This window comes from Arvicanthis niloticus, chromosome 20 (genome assembly GCF_011762505.2).
Source record: "Arvicanthis niloticus isolate mArvNil1 chromosome 20, mArvNil1.pat.X, whole genome shotgun sequence".
Taxonomy (NCBI): Eukaryota; Metazoa; Chordata; class Mammalia; order Rodentia; family Muridae; genus Arvicanthis; species Arvicanthis niloticus.
This window is the reverse complement of record NC_047677.1, coordinates 16,307,885-16,321,822: the sequence shown is the minus strand read 5'-3', so window position 1 is coordinate 16,321,822 and position 13,938 is coordinate 16,307,885. Positions and strand designations below refer to the sequence as shown.

Genomic DNA, 13,938 nt, shown 5'->3' with positions numbered 1-13,938 from the left:
TTATACCCTAGTAGAGTCTGGCATGGTGGCAGCACACCTTTAAACCTAGCACTCGGAAGGCAGAGGCAGGTGGATCTCTGTGAGTTCGAGGCCAGCCTGGTCTATAGTGAAAGTATCAGGACAGCCAGAGCTACATAGTGAGACCCTGTCTCAAAACAAACAAACAAACAAACAAACAAAAAAACCCCAAAAAACAAAACAAACAAACAAACAAAAAACCCAAAAACAAACAAATAAACAAACAAACAAAACACACACACACACACACACACACACACACACAAACCCAAAAAAGCCTAGAAAGACTTGTAGAACTGAAAGATAATAATGTGTGAAAGGTATGACTGTATCCTAATCACGGAAGACAGCTTGAGTTAACTATCGTGAGTGGGTTTACTGATTCATTTATTGCTTTTGCAGTCCTTGGAATTCAACCTAGGGCCTTATACGTGCAGGGTGAGCACTCTCTCATTGAGCTGTATGTCTAGGCCTCTTTTTACCTTTTAAAAATTGTATTTCCCCTATCTGCTTTTGAAGGAAGATCTTGCTATGTAGTTCAAGCTGACTTGACATTCACAGTGTAGCCCAGGCAGGTTTTGAACTTTCTGATCCTCCTGCCTCAGCCACCCAAGCATCAGGGACTGTACTAATAGCGTCTGCCTTTGAATAGCTTTAAATTAAAATGTGTTCTTTCCTTTTCTGCTACAATTCTCTGTATTTTTATATTATTTTAATAAATTTTAAATTAATTGTCTCTTTAAAAATGATTTTAGGGGTGGAAAGATGGCTCAGGGGTTAGGAGCCCTTTCTGTGCCTCCAGAGGATTCAAATTTCTTTCTCAGTGCCCACATTGGGCATCTCACAACCATTGGTAGCTGCAGCTTTAGGGTACCCAGCATCCTGTTCTGTCCTCCATGGACATCCATAAACACACAGCCTCCCCCCCCCACACACACACAAAGGCACACACATACACAAATGAAATAATAAAAATTTAAAAACAAATTCTTTTGTTTTTTTAAAGGTGATGTTAGTTTAGGCAGGAGAAGATAGGTTACCATGTTGACCCAAGGTGCCGATACCCTTCAAACCCCCTCCATTACCACAAGAAACTATAGAATGAAATCAGTTTGGAAGCCCCAGCCCAGCATTCAAAGCCTTAACAGAAAATGCAAAGGACTGAAATACAAGTTCAGACACAGCACCAGGCACAGCCGGAACCACTGACCATTATGGCTCTCCAGTGTTCTCCAGCGTCTCCCAACACACAGGCACACTGCATCATTAAAGCGCATTGGGAAGTGAGAAAATACTTTTACGTACCTATATAATCCTCTATTTAATTTTAATTGTAGCAACATCCTTATATACTAGCTAAAAGCTTTGTCGAAAACAAAAATCACATAGAAATATTGGCAAGGCTTGTGACTATGCTCTTTCTCCAGCCAAACAGAGGGGAAGAGTGCCAAACAGCCAAACAGAGAGCCAAACAGAAACATCTGGAAGGAAGTGGTCTCTTTGCCAAGGACCCAACTGTCCTGTCAAAAAAACACCCACATCTCTCTGGAGCTGTGCGCTGTACAAGGCCTCCGGCTTGGCTGGGGTGAGCCACAGGTCCAGGGCAAGCTGTAAGATGCGTATTTCCAGCTGGGCGAGCCCGCTGGCTGACACAACCTTGTGGGCGTGGCGAGCCTCCCGTGACAGGTGCTCCAGAGCTTTGGGGATGAGTCCAACCAGGCCCAGGGAAGGATGAAACTCCAGCAGATGAACATTTTCTGAAGCCGGGCTTGAAGACAAGAAAGGATGATTTGATTTTTCACAACAAAGATAGAGATTTTTTTGAAGATATCTGACTTTATATTTTTAAAGACCAATAATATCACAGCTCCTGCCTGTCCTGATCTTTCTACAGACAGGAAAGCCCAGAGGGAATTAACCAGCACTGCAATATGCTCTTTGCTTTAACACAAGCCTTGTAACGTGGAAAGAAACTGATGTATTTACAACTGTCCATAAGCAACGTCCGTAACTCTCAATGCTTCAATGACCACCTGAAAAAGAAATAGCTTAAAAATAAAAATGATTTCATAAGAAAAAAATTTCCATGATTCATAGTATCTATTTTTTTGCCTGAATTTTTCCTTTTCTCCCCCCCCCCCCGAATGTTAATGAATAAAGACAATTTTTAAGTTCTCTGTACACCAAGGGCCTCCTAGAATAGATGAGGCAAAAAAAAAAATCAATAAAACACTTGTCTGTGGATTTTTTTAAAAAATAAAAGATACAGAACAAGTCAAGGGTCCTCCTACCTTGAAACTGAAGAGTACAAATGTTCCCATTAGAATCTGTGTAAAGGAGTTTCAGCTTGGTCCTAGGTCTTAAAGCTCAACACCTGAAAAGAAGCGTCAACCAAGCCAATGGCGCTGCGTTTGGAGACTGACCCATTTTAGCCTTAGCCTGATCTGCCAAAAGCCATTTCCTGAACAGCAGATTCTTTCCACAGCAAGACGTACACACAGCTGGTGCCAAGCTCATTACAGTGAAGACATCAGTGCTGTGCGAGAGCTAAGGGGAGGTGCAGGTTCACAAACGGAACTCTTTCCTAAGAAGGCAGAGTCTTCGCTATTGTCTCTCACAGTCCTCTGCCTGTCCCAAAGATGTAAGCCATCACAACGACCTCTTACATAAAGACTGTCCTTAAAGTGAACCTACGGAAGCTCTGGGCCACGCCTGTGTCCTCACAAGTATGTGCTGGGTATTGAGAGAAGAGAGACAATTAGTCCCCTCCTGTGGTGGCAATGGGGAGAGTTTGATCGCAGGCTATCCTGCTCAACTTGGGGTCTGTCATGTCAAGGAACCCTCCAAGTCAAAGGCTATCAAGGAACAGAAGAAGGAAGTAGTCGTGTTGAGGAGTGTACCCACTCTGAGTGGTCTCAGGAAACTGAATACTGCTCTTTGAAGGGTAATGCCCAGAGGTTCACCTGGCCAATTCTCAGAGAAGCCTCTTTAGTGATACTGTGAGAAGAAAGAAATTCCTCTCCGAGCAACTTAAAAGCACACGAGGGCTTCAGATGAATGAATGAATGAATGAAATGAGCCCGGCTCAAGGTCTCGCACATCCACTAGCCACCGAATGGTGCTTAAAAGCTTAGTTCTGTGATCCAACGCTGCATCCTTATTTGCTGTAGAAGATTAAATTGAAAATGCTAAAGACAACGCCAACTTACCAGCTGTCGCCGATGGAAACAAATTGCTTGCAAATTGTGTTCAGGGGAAGTCCAAATGTTTTGTGAGCCTCGGGATGATCCCCTCGCCAGAGCCTCTGGACATACTCCTGCTGCTGCTCCAGCTAAAAAGAATAAATATTCCCAGGACCTGAGCTGTGAGCCTAGACAGGAGAAGGCTAAACCCCTTGTGTTCCTGTCTCTTCACTAGTTTTCACCCAGATGTGGTTTTGAAGATTTGTTTACAATGAGACATTCTGGTCTCTCAGTCAAACGTCAGCCAAGGAAAGGAAAGCCAACCAATTTGAAAAAGCAAAAGAAGCGGGGCCTGTAGTACCCAGTCTTCTGTCCCAGTACCCAGGAGGCAGAGACAGGTGGATTTCTGTGAGTTCCAGGACAGCCTGAGAGTTTTGGACCAGCTGGAGCTACACTATGAGGCAGCCAGGGCTACAGGGCAGGGAACTGTCTTAATAAAATAAAATAAAATATAAAATAAAGCCGGGCAGTGTTGGCATTCGCCTTTAATCCCAGCACTTGGGAGGCAGAGGCAGGCAGATTTCTGAGTTCAAGGCCAGCCTGGTCTACAGAGTGAGTTCCAGGACAGCCAGGGCTATACAGAGAAACACTGTCTCAAATATATATATATATATATATATATATATATATATATATATATATATATATGTGTGTGTGTGTGTGTGTGTGTGTGTGTGTGTGTGTGTGTGTATGTGTATGTATATGTATATATATATGTATATATACATATACAAAAGCCAAGTGTGGTGGTCCACACCTTAGCACAGAGGCAGGCTGAGGCAGGATTGCCAGGAGCTCAAGGCAAGCCAGGCTACTATGTGAGACCTTGTCTCAAAAACAAAGGCAAAACAAACAAATATAGCCACCCAAACAAAAATCTTCTCTATATGGGAACAAAAAAATCAAAATTTTATATGATAGTGTCTTGGAAAGGTCCTTTTGTTGATGATAATTCTATGATCTCATAAAAGATGAAGTTCTTGATTTCTTGTGAATCAACTGTAGTCGAGGTTAGAAACTTCCCTTTAAAACCTAAGTTATGCTTAGCGTTCGGAAGTGCAAATGCGCTTACAGATAAACACTTTGCCCAGAAATCCCAGATTCTAGAGCTGCGATGAAAGGATGTTACTTTTATCTCTGGCTTGGGTCTCCCATCTTCTTTCCAGATGAAGCCATTAAAAGCCCTACTCACGTGGTGGCGGAGGATGCCCCTCACCAGCTGCAGGTGAAGCCTCAGGCAGGTGCAGTCATCTTGGTAGGCCTTAGTGAAATACGATTGGCTGAGATCAAACTTGGGGCGACGGTGCATAATGTCAGTCATTGCTTGTGCTAAAGCAAACCGTTCTTCCGGGTCCAAAGTATGCTGGTATGCTTCAAAGTAACTATCGAGAAGCTGAAAATGAGGTTTATGGTCAGGACGCAGCAGAAGCAGCTCTGGGGCCAGCAAACAAGATGGAAGCTAAAGCCCAGGAGCCTTAGCAGAAGACAGATGCTGGCACCTCTGGGTTGCTAGTGGTCTGGTGTGGGCACACATAGTGAGAGCTGGTGCAGGTAGCAAGCCTGCAGAGGGAAGAGGCACAAGCTGAAGCTGAGCCATGGAGCCAGGGCCGGACTGGAGTCTGAGCCGGCTACTTTTGTCCTTTCTTCACAAACAAAAGGAATGTTACATAGTTGATAGTGTCACCCCGATAAGACAACACCCCAATGTTTGCCATTCCTAGAAGCCTCTTTCCTTCTGCCTGGCTACTTCTTCACAATGTATCACTCTGGTTAGATCTGTTATCTTTTATCATTTTAAAAACTACTATTATCAGGTGAAACCTGATAATATCTTCTCTTTCTGTTTTGAACTGACGGCAGACCAAAGTATGGATACTATACAAAAGTCCAACCAGGTGAGTCAATGAGAGGTTTTTTTTTTTTTTTGGGGGGGGGGTCCTTATAGGGATATGGGGGAGGGGTTACTTACAGGAGCAGAAATGGCTCTAAGGCACCTACAGCACCTAAGCCCACCCCAGCATGAATGAGAGAGCTCAGGAAAGCGGTAAAGCCGGAGCACACTGCACAAGCTGCAGGCAGCTCAACAGGTCGGAGAAGTGGCCTTTCCCACCCATCCTGGTGTCTCCTAACAATGTGTCTTTTATCTGCCCACACATTCTGTTTTATTTCTTTTTGGTCTTGCTTATTAAAATTAACCTACAAGGGCCGTGTATATGTCCCACGTTCTTTTCGTTGTATGTTCATCTGCTGATAGCCGTCTACGCTGATTCCATGCTCTTGGTGTTGTGGCTAGAGCAGCAATAAACATGGATGTATGAGTGACTCCGGAAGGATACAGCCCTTTGGGAATGTGCCCCGGATTGCCATTGCTGGCTCATACGTAGTTCTATTTTTGCTTCTTGGAGAAACCTCTATTGATTTCCACTAGTTGCTGTATCCATTTCCATTCCCACCAGCAGACTATAAAGACTCCAGTTTCCCTACACTGTCAGCGGAACTAACTGTTGTCTTCTTGAGGTAGCCATTCTGACTGGGTGAGATGGAATCTGAGTAGTTTTAATTTGCATTTCCCTGACCAGTAAGAATGCTAAACATTTTTTTTTTTTTTTTTAATGTTATTTGGGCCAGGGAGATGGCTCAGTGGTTAAGAGCACCTGTGGCTAAGCCTAAAGACTTGGGTTCAGTCCCTGGGATCTGTTGACAAAGTGGAAGAAGAGAACTTACACGTTGTCCTCTGACCTCCACACACACAGGCACACAGGTAAAGTAATAAATGTAATAAAACCTAAAATATTTGCTGGTTACTGTGCTTCCTCTTTTGGGAACGTCTGCTCCGTCCAGTTGCCTACTTGTAGATTGGAAGATGAGTTTTCACGTGTTGGCTTCTTTGAGTCTCCTGTTCTCTTAAGACCCCCACGAGTACACACAGTCAACACTTCCATCTTTCATTATTAATGAAATACATTAATATGTATAATTATGTATACATCTTCCTCCCTGTTGTGCTGAGATGTGAGGAGGCAAGGATCCCCAGCTACACTCTCCCTCCCGTCTCCATGAAGCTGCTTGCCTCCATGCCTTCCGAATCAAGGTGAATTGCATGTGCTCAAATGTGTGAGCCAAAATAAATCCTTCCTCTCTGAAGCTGCTTCTTCTAGGCATTTTGTCACTGTGCTTTAACATGGCACTTAAACTTGGTGGGATGCCTTCTTGGAAAGGTACCAAACTCAACATTAGTATGAAAAGGAAATCACCAAAGGGAGCCAGAAACTCAAGCTACCATGGAAGGTGTGCCAGGGGTTAGAAAGAAACTCACACTTCACAAAATGGAGTCAGAAGTGAAGAAAGATGGGGGTCCCCTTTGACTCTCCCACAGAAAAGGAAGAGCAGGGCGCTCTTAGTGACCAGATCTCCTCACACAAGAGCCATACTAGAATATTAGTCAGTTGTTAAATGACAGAGAAGAAGACAAGATGGAGGAAGGAGTGACTGGACAGGCTGAGAGCACCACTCCACTGTCCCGGGCAGAGACTAGAGAAGAAACATTTACTTTTTAATTCATTCTAGCCCAACGTGAACCCTTCTGGCTGGGCCAGGCTAATCCTGGGAACTGGCTTATGGCATTTAAACTTCTTGACCTGTTTTTTTGGACAAAGAGTCCAATTGTTGGTTATTTGACGAGGGAAGTTGGTTAATAAAAGTAATTTTTAAAATCTAAGTTTTCCTTTCTCAGCCCTGGCTCCCTGAATGACGACTCTGAGACTAACTAGTTATTATTAAATGCCTAGGCCATAAACTTCCGCTCATTCCCTGACTAGCTCGTAATTTATTTAATCCATCCAAACTACTAAGTTAGGTATCTCTCCTCAGTCTCGGCCCACTTCTTCCTTCGAGACCCCTCAGTATCTCTCTCAGCGTCTTCCTGAATTCATCTACCTGCTGGTTCATGTCCATCTGTCTGTCCTCTGTCTTGTCTCGTCTTTTGAGTCTCTCCCCAAGTCTCTCTTTTATACTCTTTCTATTTCCCAGAATTCTCTCTCTTCCTGCCAGTGTCCCACCTCCTTTTTTTCTGCTTCAGCTTCATTGGCCATCAGCTTTTTTATTGGCAGGTGGTTCTTCTAAGAGATTCTACAGAAGTTGGCTGCAGAGAGTCCTTTCTGGCCATCCCAATCAGGTGAGGCCAAGTTGCAAAGGTCCATGCTAAGTTGAATGTTCATTATTGATGATAAGGTTGCTGGAGTCAGCAAATAAGAACATAGGGTGTCCAGGCAGGCAAGGTGGTTCAGCAAGTGAGGCGCCTGCCACCAAGTGGGAGGACCTGAGTTCAATCCCTGGAACTCACATGATAGAAATCGAGAACACACTCTGCTAAGCTGTCCTGGCTTGTCTAATGTGCGCTGTGGCCTGCCTCCTGTCGCCTCACCCAAATAAGTAGGAATAAAGGGCATCCTTTGAATTTCAGATAGATGACAAATACTCTTTCAAGGTAAGCATGTCCCAAATATTGAGTATTTAATCTATTGAGAAGGAAAAATATAATTTAAGCTAATATCATCTTTTCAGTGTTTAGGCTCAGCTGAGAGAAGGTACCATAATTTCATTACGAATTCCTTCCTGGCAAGGGTGGGGCATGATCTTTCTGCCTCACCAGTTCTATTTGTTATCTGTTTGCTAACTGGCCTGTTACCATTTAAATGCCAGGCTGGTATTTGCCTGAAAAGTCTTCCTAACCTGTCAAATGTCACCTCTGTGTGTCAAGGGCCAACTCTCAGAAAGTAATACACCACACAACAGGGAGCTGGCCAGGGAACGTCTGAGAAAACAGAAAAGCAGACAAAATTGATAGTATCGAGCCATTTGTGAGATTATTTTATGAGTTTGTCTTATGTGTAAGATTTATGATAACTTTAAAGACAGTGCTTTACATCACACCAAAGTGTCACACTGAAAACTAGTGGTAGACACAACTTTGCCACACAACCTCTTCTCCCTTGTCCCAGGGATAACACACAAAACTCATTTTAGTGCTGCATACATATTTGAATCCAAATTGTTGTAGAGCGTGTCTGGTTCCTGTGGGGAAAATCAGGAGACAGGACAGCGTGATCCAGGAGCTACCACACCAACTCTCTGGCTTCTCTCATTCCTCGAGCCATTGAGTTGACATCAGCTTTAATTTTATGAGTCTTCATATATACAGAGGTTATTTTAAAGAACTAGAAGAACCTAATATGTTCCAGAATCTTGTAAGTGGTGATACCAACATATTTAACAATTGAAAACAGCTGAGGAGACTTGGCCCAGGAGTCAGTGTGGAAGGCGGGGATCAACTGTACCTCAGATGAAAAGTTGGCTCAGCCATTTAAGATGGACTCTCTGGCTAGGGTTTCTGACTCAGAAGACCATATTTCACAATTTTGGCCCAGAAAGCTCAGTTTCTATAGAGAAATTATTCTCAGGGTAGACTGGAGGGGGATAATTCCAACAATTGTTTTAAATTAAAATGGCTTTGTGTACCCTGGAAGGAATTAGTGGGCATCTTTGACAGGTTAGCATAGAATGAACTACAGTTTCCTACGGTCTCCACTGAGTGCTGCTTACTCTTCTGCTTTTTCTGTCCCTTGACTCTTCTATCGCCATCGAATCCCCTGCCTGAGGGGAAGAGAACACACACACACACACACATAATACACACTATACACATACATACACAAACACACACAAACACACATACCTACATACACATACATACACAAACACACACAAACACACATACCTACATACACACACATATACATACATACACAAACACACATACACACACATATACATACACACTATACACATACATACACAAACACACACAAACACATACACACACCTACATATACACACCTACACACACACATATACATACACACACAAACATACACATACATACATACATATACATACACATATACATACACACTATACACATACATATACAAACACACACAAACACATACACACACGTACACACACACATACACATACATGCACACAAACATACACATACATACACACACCTACACACACACACACACACACACACACAACACACACAAACACTTAAACACTTGTTCCTGGAGTAATGAATTTGCCTTGTTACCCCACGACAAGCCCAAATCTCCCATTTACTTAGTTGGTCAATGGCAGGTCCTCACTGGCAGGCCAAGGTCATCTATGAGAGAAAGATTGTCTTCCAAAGCCCCAACCTTGCACCTTTTCAGCTCAGACTACTTGTTTCCAAACGACAGTGACCTATATCTCCAAGAGTAACTAACCAGAGGGCACCAAACATTAACCATCTATTCTGCTATGAAAACAGAAGGAGCCGCCTTCACTTCCTGATCTTCAGACCATGTCACAGTCGTGGTGGTCTCTTCCACCCTCCAGGCACCTCCTGACAGAGGTCTATACAGCGGCCCCTGGGGCCCTGAACTCTGATCCTACTCTGGGGCCTTGAGGGACCATCGTCCCCAATATTTTACTGTGCTCTGTGTCAGTAGGCATCCTCCAGCTCTTCCCATCAGCTCTCAAACTATTTCTTCCTTGTTTGCCTTCAGTTCTGGCTTCTCCATCTGCTCCACAGCCTACCCCATAAAGTAGGTATCACCAGGAGCCCATCCATGGCTATGGCTCAACATCCGTGGTCATATCTCAGCCCGTATTTACTTCGTGGCTTTCGATCTCTAACTCCCCACAAAGCACTCACGTCCGATGGAGCACCTCCACTCTGAAGACTTGTGTCTGAATACACTTCCATCTTGTTTAGTGACGCCTCACTCCTCCTGCACTGTGCTCTACCTAGAAGCTCCTTCCTAGGCCCTTGGAAACCCTTCCCAATCTCTCTTTACTCTCACTCCAAATCCGTACCCAATCCTTAACTCCTACCACGTCTCCTTCAGAGTGATGCATCTGCTCACTGCTTTCCGTGGCTACATCCTTGTTATCAGGTTCCCTCTTAACTCTAGATCGCCAGTGGAGGGCATCTATTCTCTAGAGAGTTCTTATTCAATCCATCCTCGATGAGGCCATTAAGACAGCTACTGAAAGCAAAGCTGGGCTCACCCTATGGATCTTCTACACATCGCCAAAGCTTCTCAAACAATGGGTCACAATAGTCATGGTAACAGAATATGGGAATCACACACACACACGCGCACACACACACACACACACACAGAGAGAGAGAGAGAGAGAGAGAGAGAGAGAGAGAGAGAGAGAGAGAACAATATTAAAAGGTTCCTGAATACACAGCAACTAAAAATTAGCTCAGAATCAAATCCATAAGAGCAATGCTCACCCACATTGCATCATGGGACTTCCGTGCTGGCCGAGTTCTGAACACACAGCATGCATACTTCATTCTGTTAATGTCACCTCGTCAATGAACACTGCCTGAAACACCCAGCTGAGCCCCAGGGACCACTGTGTGTTATAAATGTCAGTGTTTACCATACATGTATGTATTCTGCTCTTACAAAAGCATAAAGCTTTACTTGTGGAAAAAGAGATTATTTTTTACTGTTTTCTTACTGTCATTCCACAGCATGCTAAAGATCAAATTAGCCTATCTTTGATTGGACTGTATCAGAAAAACAGGGACCGTTATTTCATTAGTATGGAAATTTGTTTTGGTTCTTAGTAAGAGGCAGAGCCACAATGTGCCAAAAAGGATTATTTTAAACTAATTTTTTTTTATGATTCATTATCAGTAATGTTCAATTCCCGTATCTATTGTATATATATATATGACTGGAGTCCTATACAGTTGTAAGAGTCATAGACAGTTGAAACCCTGTCTCAAACAAACAAAACAGATAACAAAAACAACAACAAAAACAATGAAACAAAACAAATGAACAAAAACTGTGTACAATTTTCTTGGATAAGTGGGGAACTCCAAGAAAGCCAAGTTATACAGTGAACTTTAAAGTCAATGATTCCCAAGCTCTTACCAGTCTGTCCCCAGACAGGGTTAGTATGTAAACCTTCCCATTAGCTGTCTACCAAGGAAGGATTTTCTGCCTTGCCATCCCCTGTATGATATTGTAAATGGCATTTCCTATGCTTAAGAATCTTTCTCTGCCTCCGGGCAGTGGTGGTGCATGCCTTTAATCCCAGCACTTGGGAGGCAGAGGCAGGCGGATTTCTGAGTTCGAGGCCAGCCTGGTCTACCGAGTGAGTTCCAGGACAGCCAAGGCTATACAGAGAAACCCTGTCTCGAAAAACCAAAAACAAAACAAAAAGAATCTTTCTTTGCCAGACACCTTATTAATCTTTTAGCAGTAAGATTAAGTCTGTTCCTCAGGGAAGACTTAGGGACAGTTTTCTCCATGAGAAACATAGACAGTCCCCAGACAAGACAAATATCTCTTTCCACTGAAGCCCCCCTAGCTCTTGATTGTATCTCAGTTACAAGGATGCTTTTTGCTGAGATTGAATAAACTTTTATAGACCACAAATTTCACTCTTTCTACGATTTGTAGAAATGTACTTTTGTTTTGTTTTGTTTTGTTTTGTTTGAGACAGGGTTTCTCTGTATAGCCCTGGCTGTCCTGGAACTCACTCTGTAGACCAGGCTGGCCTCGAACTCAGAAATCCGCCTGCCTCTGCCTCCCAAGTGCTGGGATTAAAGGCGTGAGCCACCACTGCCCAATGGAAATGTACTTTTTAAATGATGGTAAATCTTACATGTAATGGTATAACCCAGAGCTTCCCCCTAGATGCCTTCTAAACAGTAAGGCGTATGTACGCTTCTGTCATAGAAGCCCTAGGATATTCAAGATGAAGGATCATCAGCCTTTGTTTAAACTTTGTACAAGTAGGGTTCTCAATACCTTCATTAGACTGTAAATATGAACTTTCTCTTGCATGTATCTATAGAACTCTGAAACAGCACCTAGCAAGGTAAAAATAATTTAACTTTGCTATTTAGTTTTGCTTGTTTTTTTGTATGAAACTGTCTTTTTACACTCAAGGGTAGTCCTGGCTGGCTTCACACTTGGGGCAATTCCTCTGCCTCCATTCCTGGATGCTGCGATTACAGGTGTCCAACACCACAGCCAGCAGACAGATCTCTGAAAGACAGTTTGCCTTCCAGAATCATACCTGGCGTTTGCCTTCCAGAAGATTTGCTTCGCAGGTCCACAGGTCATACAGCACGGCAAATCGGTCCACGTTTGCATGGGCCCAGCCCAGGAGCTGGCTGCCCTCTGATTGGCTGACCTGTCTGTGACCTGGAAAGAAGTCAATGGGAGTGGTTAGAGATGTGCCTTCTCAAAGTGCTCCATCTCTGAAGAACTCAGAGACAATTCGCTCCATCCCAGGGGTAGATCTGAGCTGGCGACTAGGACTCCCCAAAGAGACCTGAGGAGACCAGGTCAAAGGACCAGGCCTTAAGTCCACACAGTGAAGGTGACTTACCCGTCACAGTCCACACACATTTTAACACAACATCAACACCATCTAAACTCTGCTTCCTGGGCTGCAATGTGTCTAGACAGCCTGAGTTCTTTCCAAATGCAACAGGAAATGTTTCTAAGAGAAAGATCCTTACCTTGCCTACTTTTAAAATTAGAAAATTAGATGGTGTTGCAAAAAAAAGAAGCAAAAATGGTAATTGTGGGTTGCTAGATTAGCCCAAGTCCTGAACCCCCCATCTGGGGGCGCCTGGCGTTCCCTTAGCCAGATCCCCTTCACATGCTCTCGATGTCTCCGCTTTTCCTCAAGGTCAGGTGGCTCAGGAATGGCGCCATTTGTTCACTTGCTTCCTTTGCTTCCCTGGTGTCCTGAACCACATCCCTCTTACCCAGTGTGGGATCGGGGACAAGTAATCTAACAACAGCAAGAATTAGGGCTGATCCCTTGAAAAGCATAGCTCCCCCACAAAGGAGACCGACCGTGTGTGAGTGTGTGTGTGTGCGTGGGTGCACACTCACGCACACACACACACACACACACACACACGCGCGCGCGCGCGCGCGCGCGCACAAGAAGTAATTGAGTACGCTTGAGTAAAACTTGAGTGTGCTCTCTCAGGTTTTAAATACCATTGTTTGGTCATTGGTGTGTGTGTGAGTTTCCTTTGTTTTCTCAGCACCGGAGAGCTACCAGAGCCTTGTGCACACCAGCCCATCACTTCACCATTGAACTTCCTCCCCAGCCCTGGCCAGTTGATTTTTTTTTTTTTTAAATCTCTCTCCTTACTTTTTTCCTTCTCAATGTAATGACTAGCGATGAGCAGCAGCTCTGACTCCAGTTCCTTCAAGTCCTGCAGGGCGACAGTCATACACGACATATACGCCGCGCTGGTCCTGAGTGTGGATGCAGCCAGCTTGTGTGCTGTGGAAGTCATCCTGGTTCTCAACTTCCGAGAACTCCAGGAATTGGATGTTACGGACCTGGGGAAAGAAAGCCAAACCCCAAAGTTACTGGAAAAGGGAGAGTTATATTTTGTCAATCCAAATGGCCCGGGCAGTGAGTTTCTCCTCACACAGTGGGCCGCTGGTGCAGCGCCACAAGCACGCTGAGTGTGCAAAGAGCTGAATTACATATACAGCCAAACACTTGTGAAACCTTTGCTTACCACAGGGAATTATCTCCCCCACCTCATAAGACCTTTTTGCAAGTA

General features: G+C 44.1%; 1 protein-coding gene across 1 annotated transcript in view; it reads right to left on the bottom strand.

The window, feature by feature from the left end:
• Positions 1-13,938, bottom strand: part of LOC117724113 (uncharacterized) — a 178,997-nt gene that overhangs the window by 96,056 nt on the left and 69,003 nt on the right. Inside the window, 6 exon segments of the mRNA XM_076916959.1 lie at positions 1,558-1,786; positions 3,228-3,349; positions 4,453-4,653; positions 12,417-12,544; positions 13,515-13,587; positions 13,589-13,708. Coding sequence (XP_076773074.1) covers positions 1,558-1,786; positions 3,228-3,349; positions 4,453-4,653; positions 12,417-12,544; positions 13,515-13,587; positions 13,589-13,708 — 873 coding nt within the window.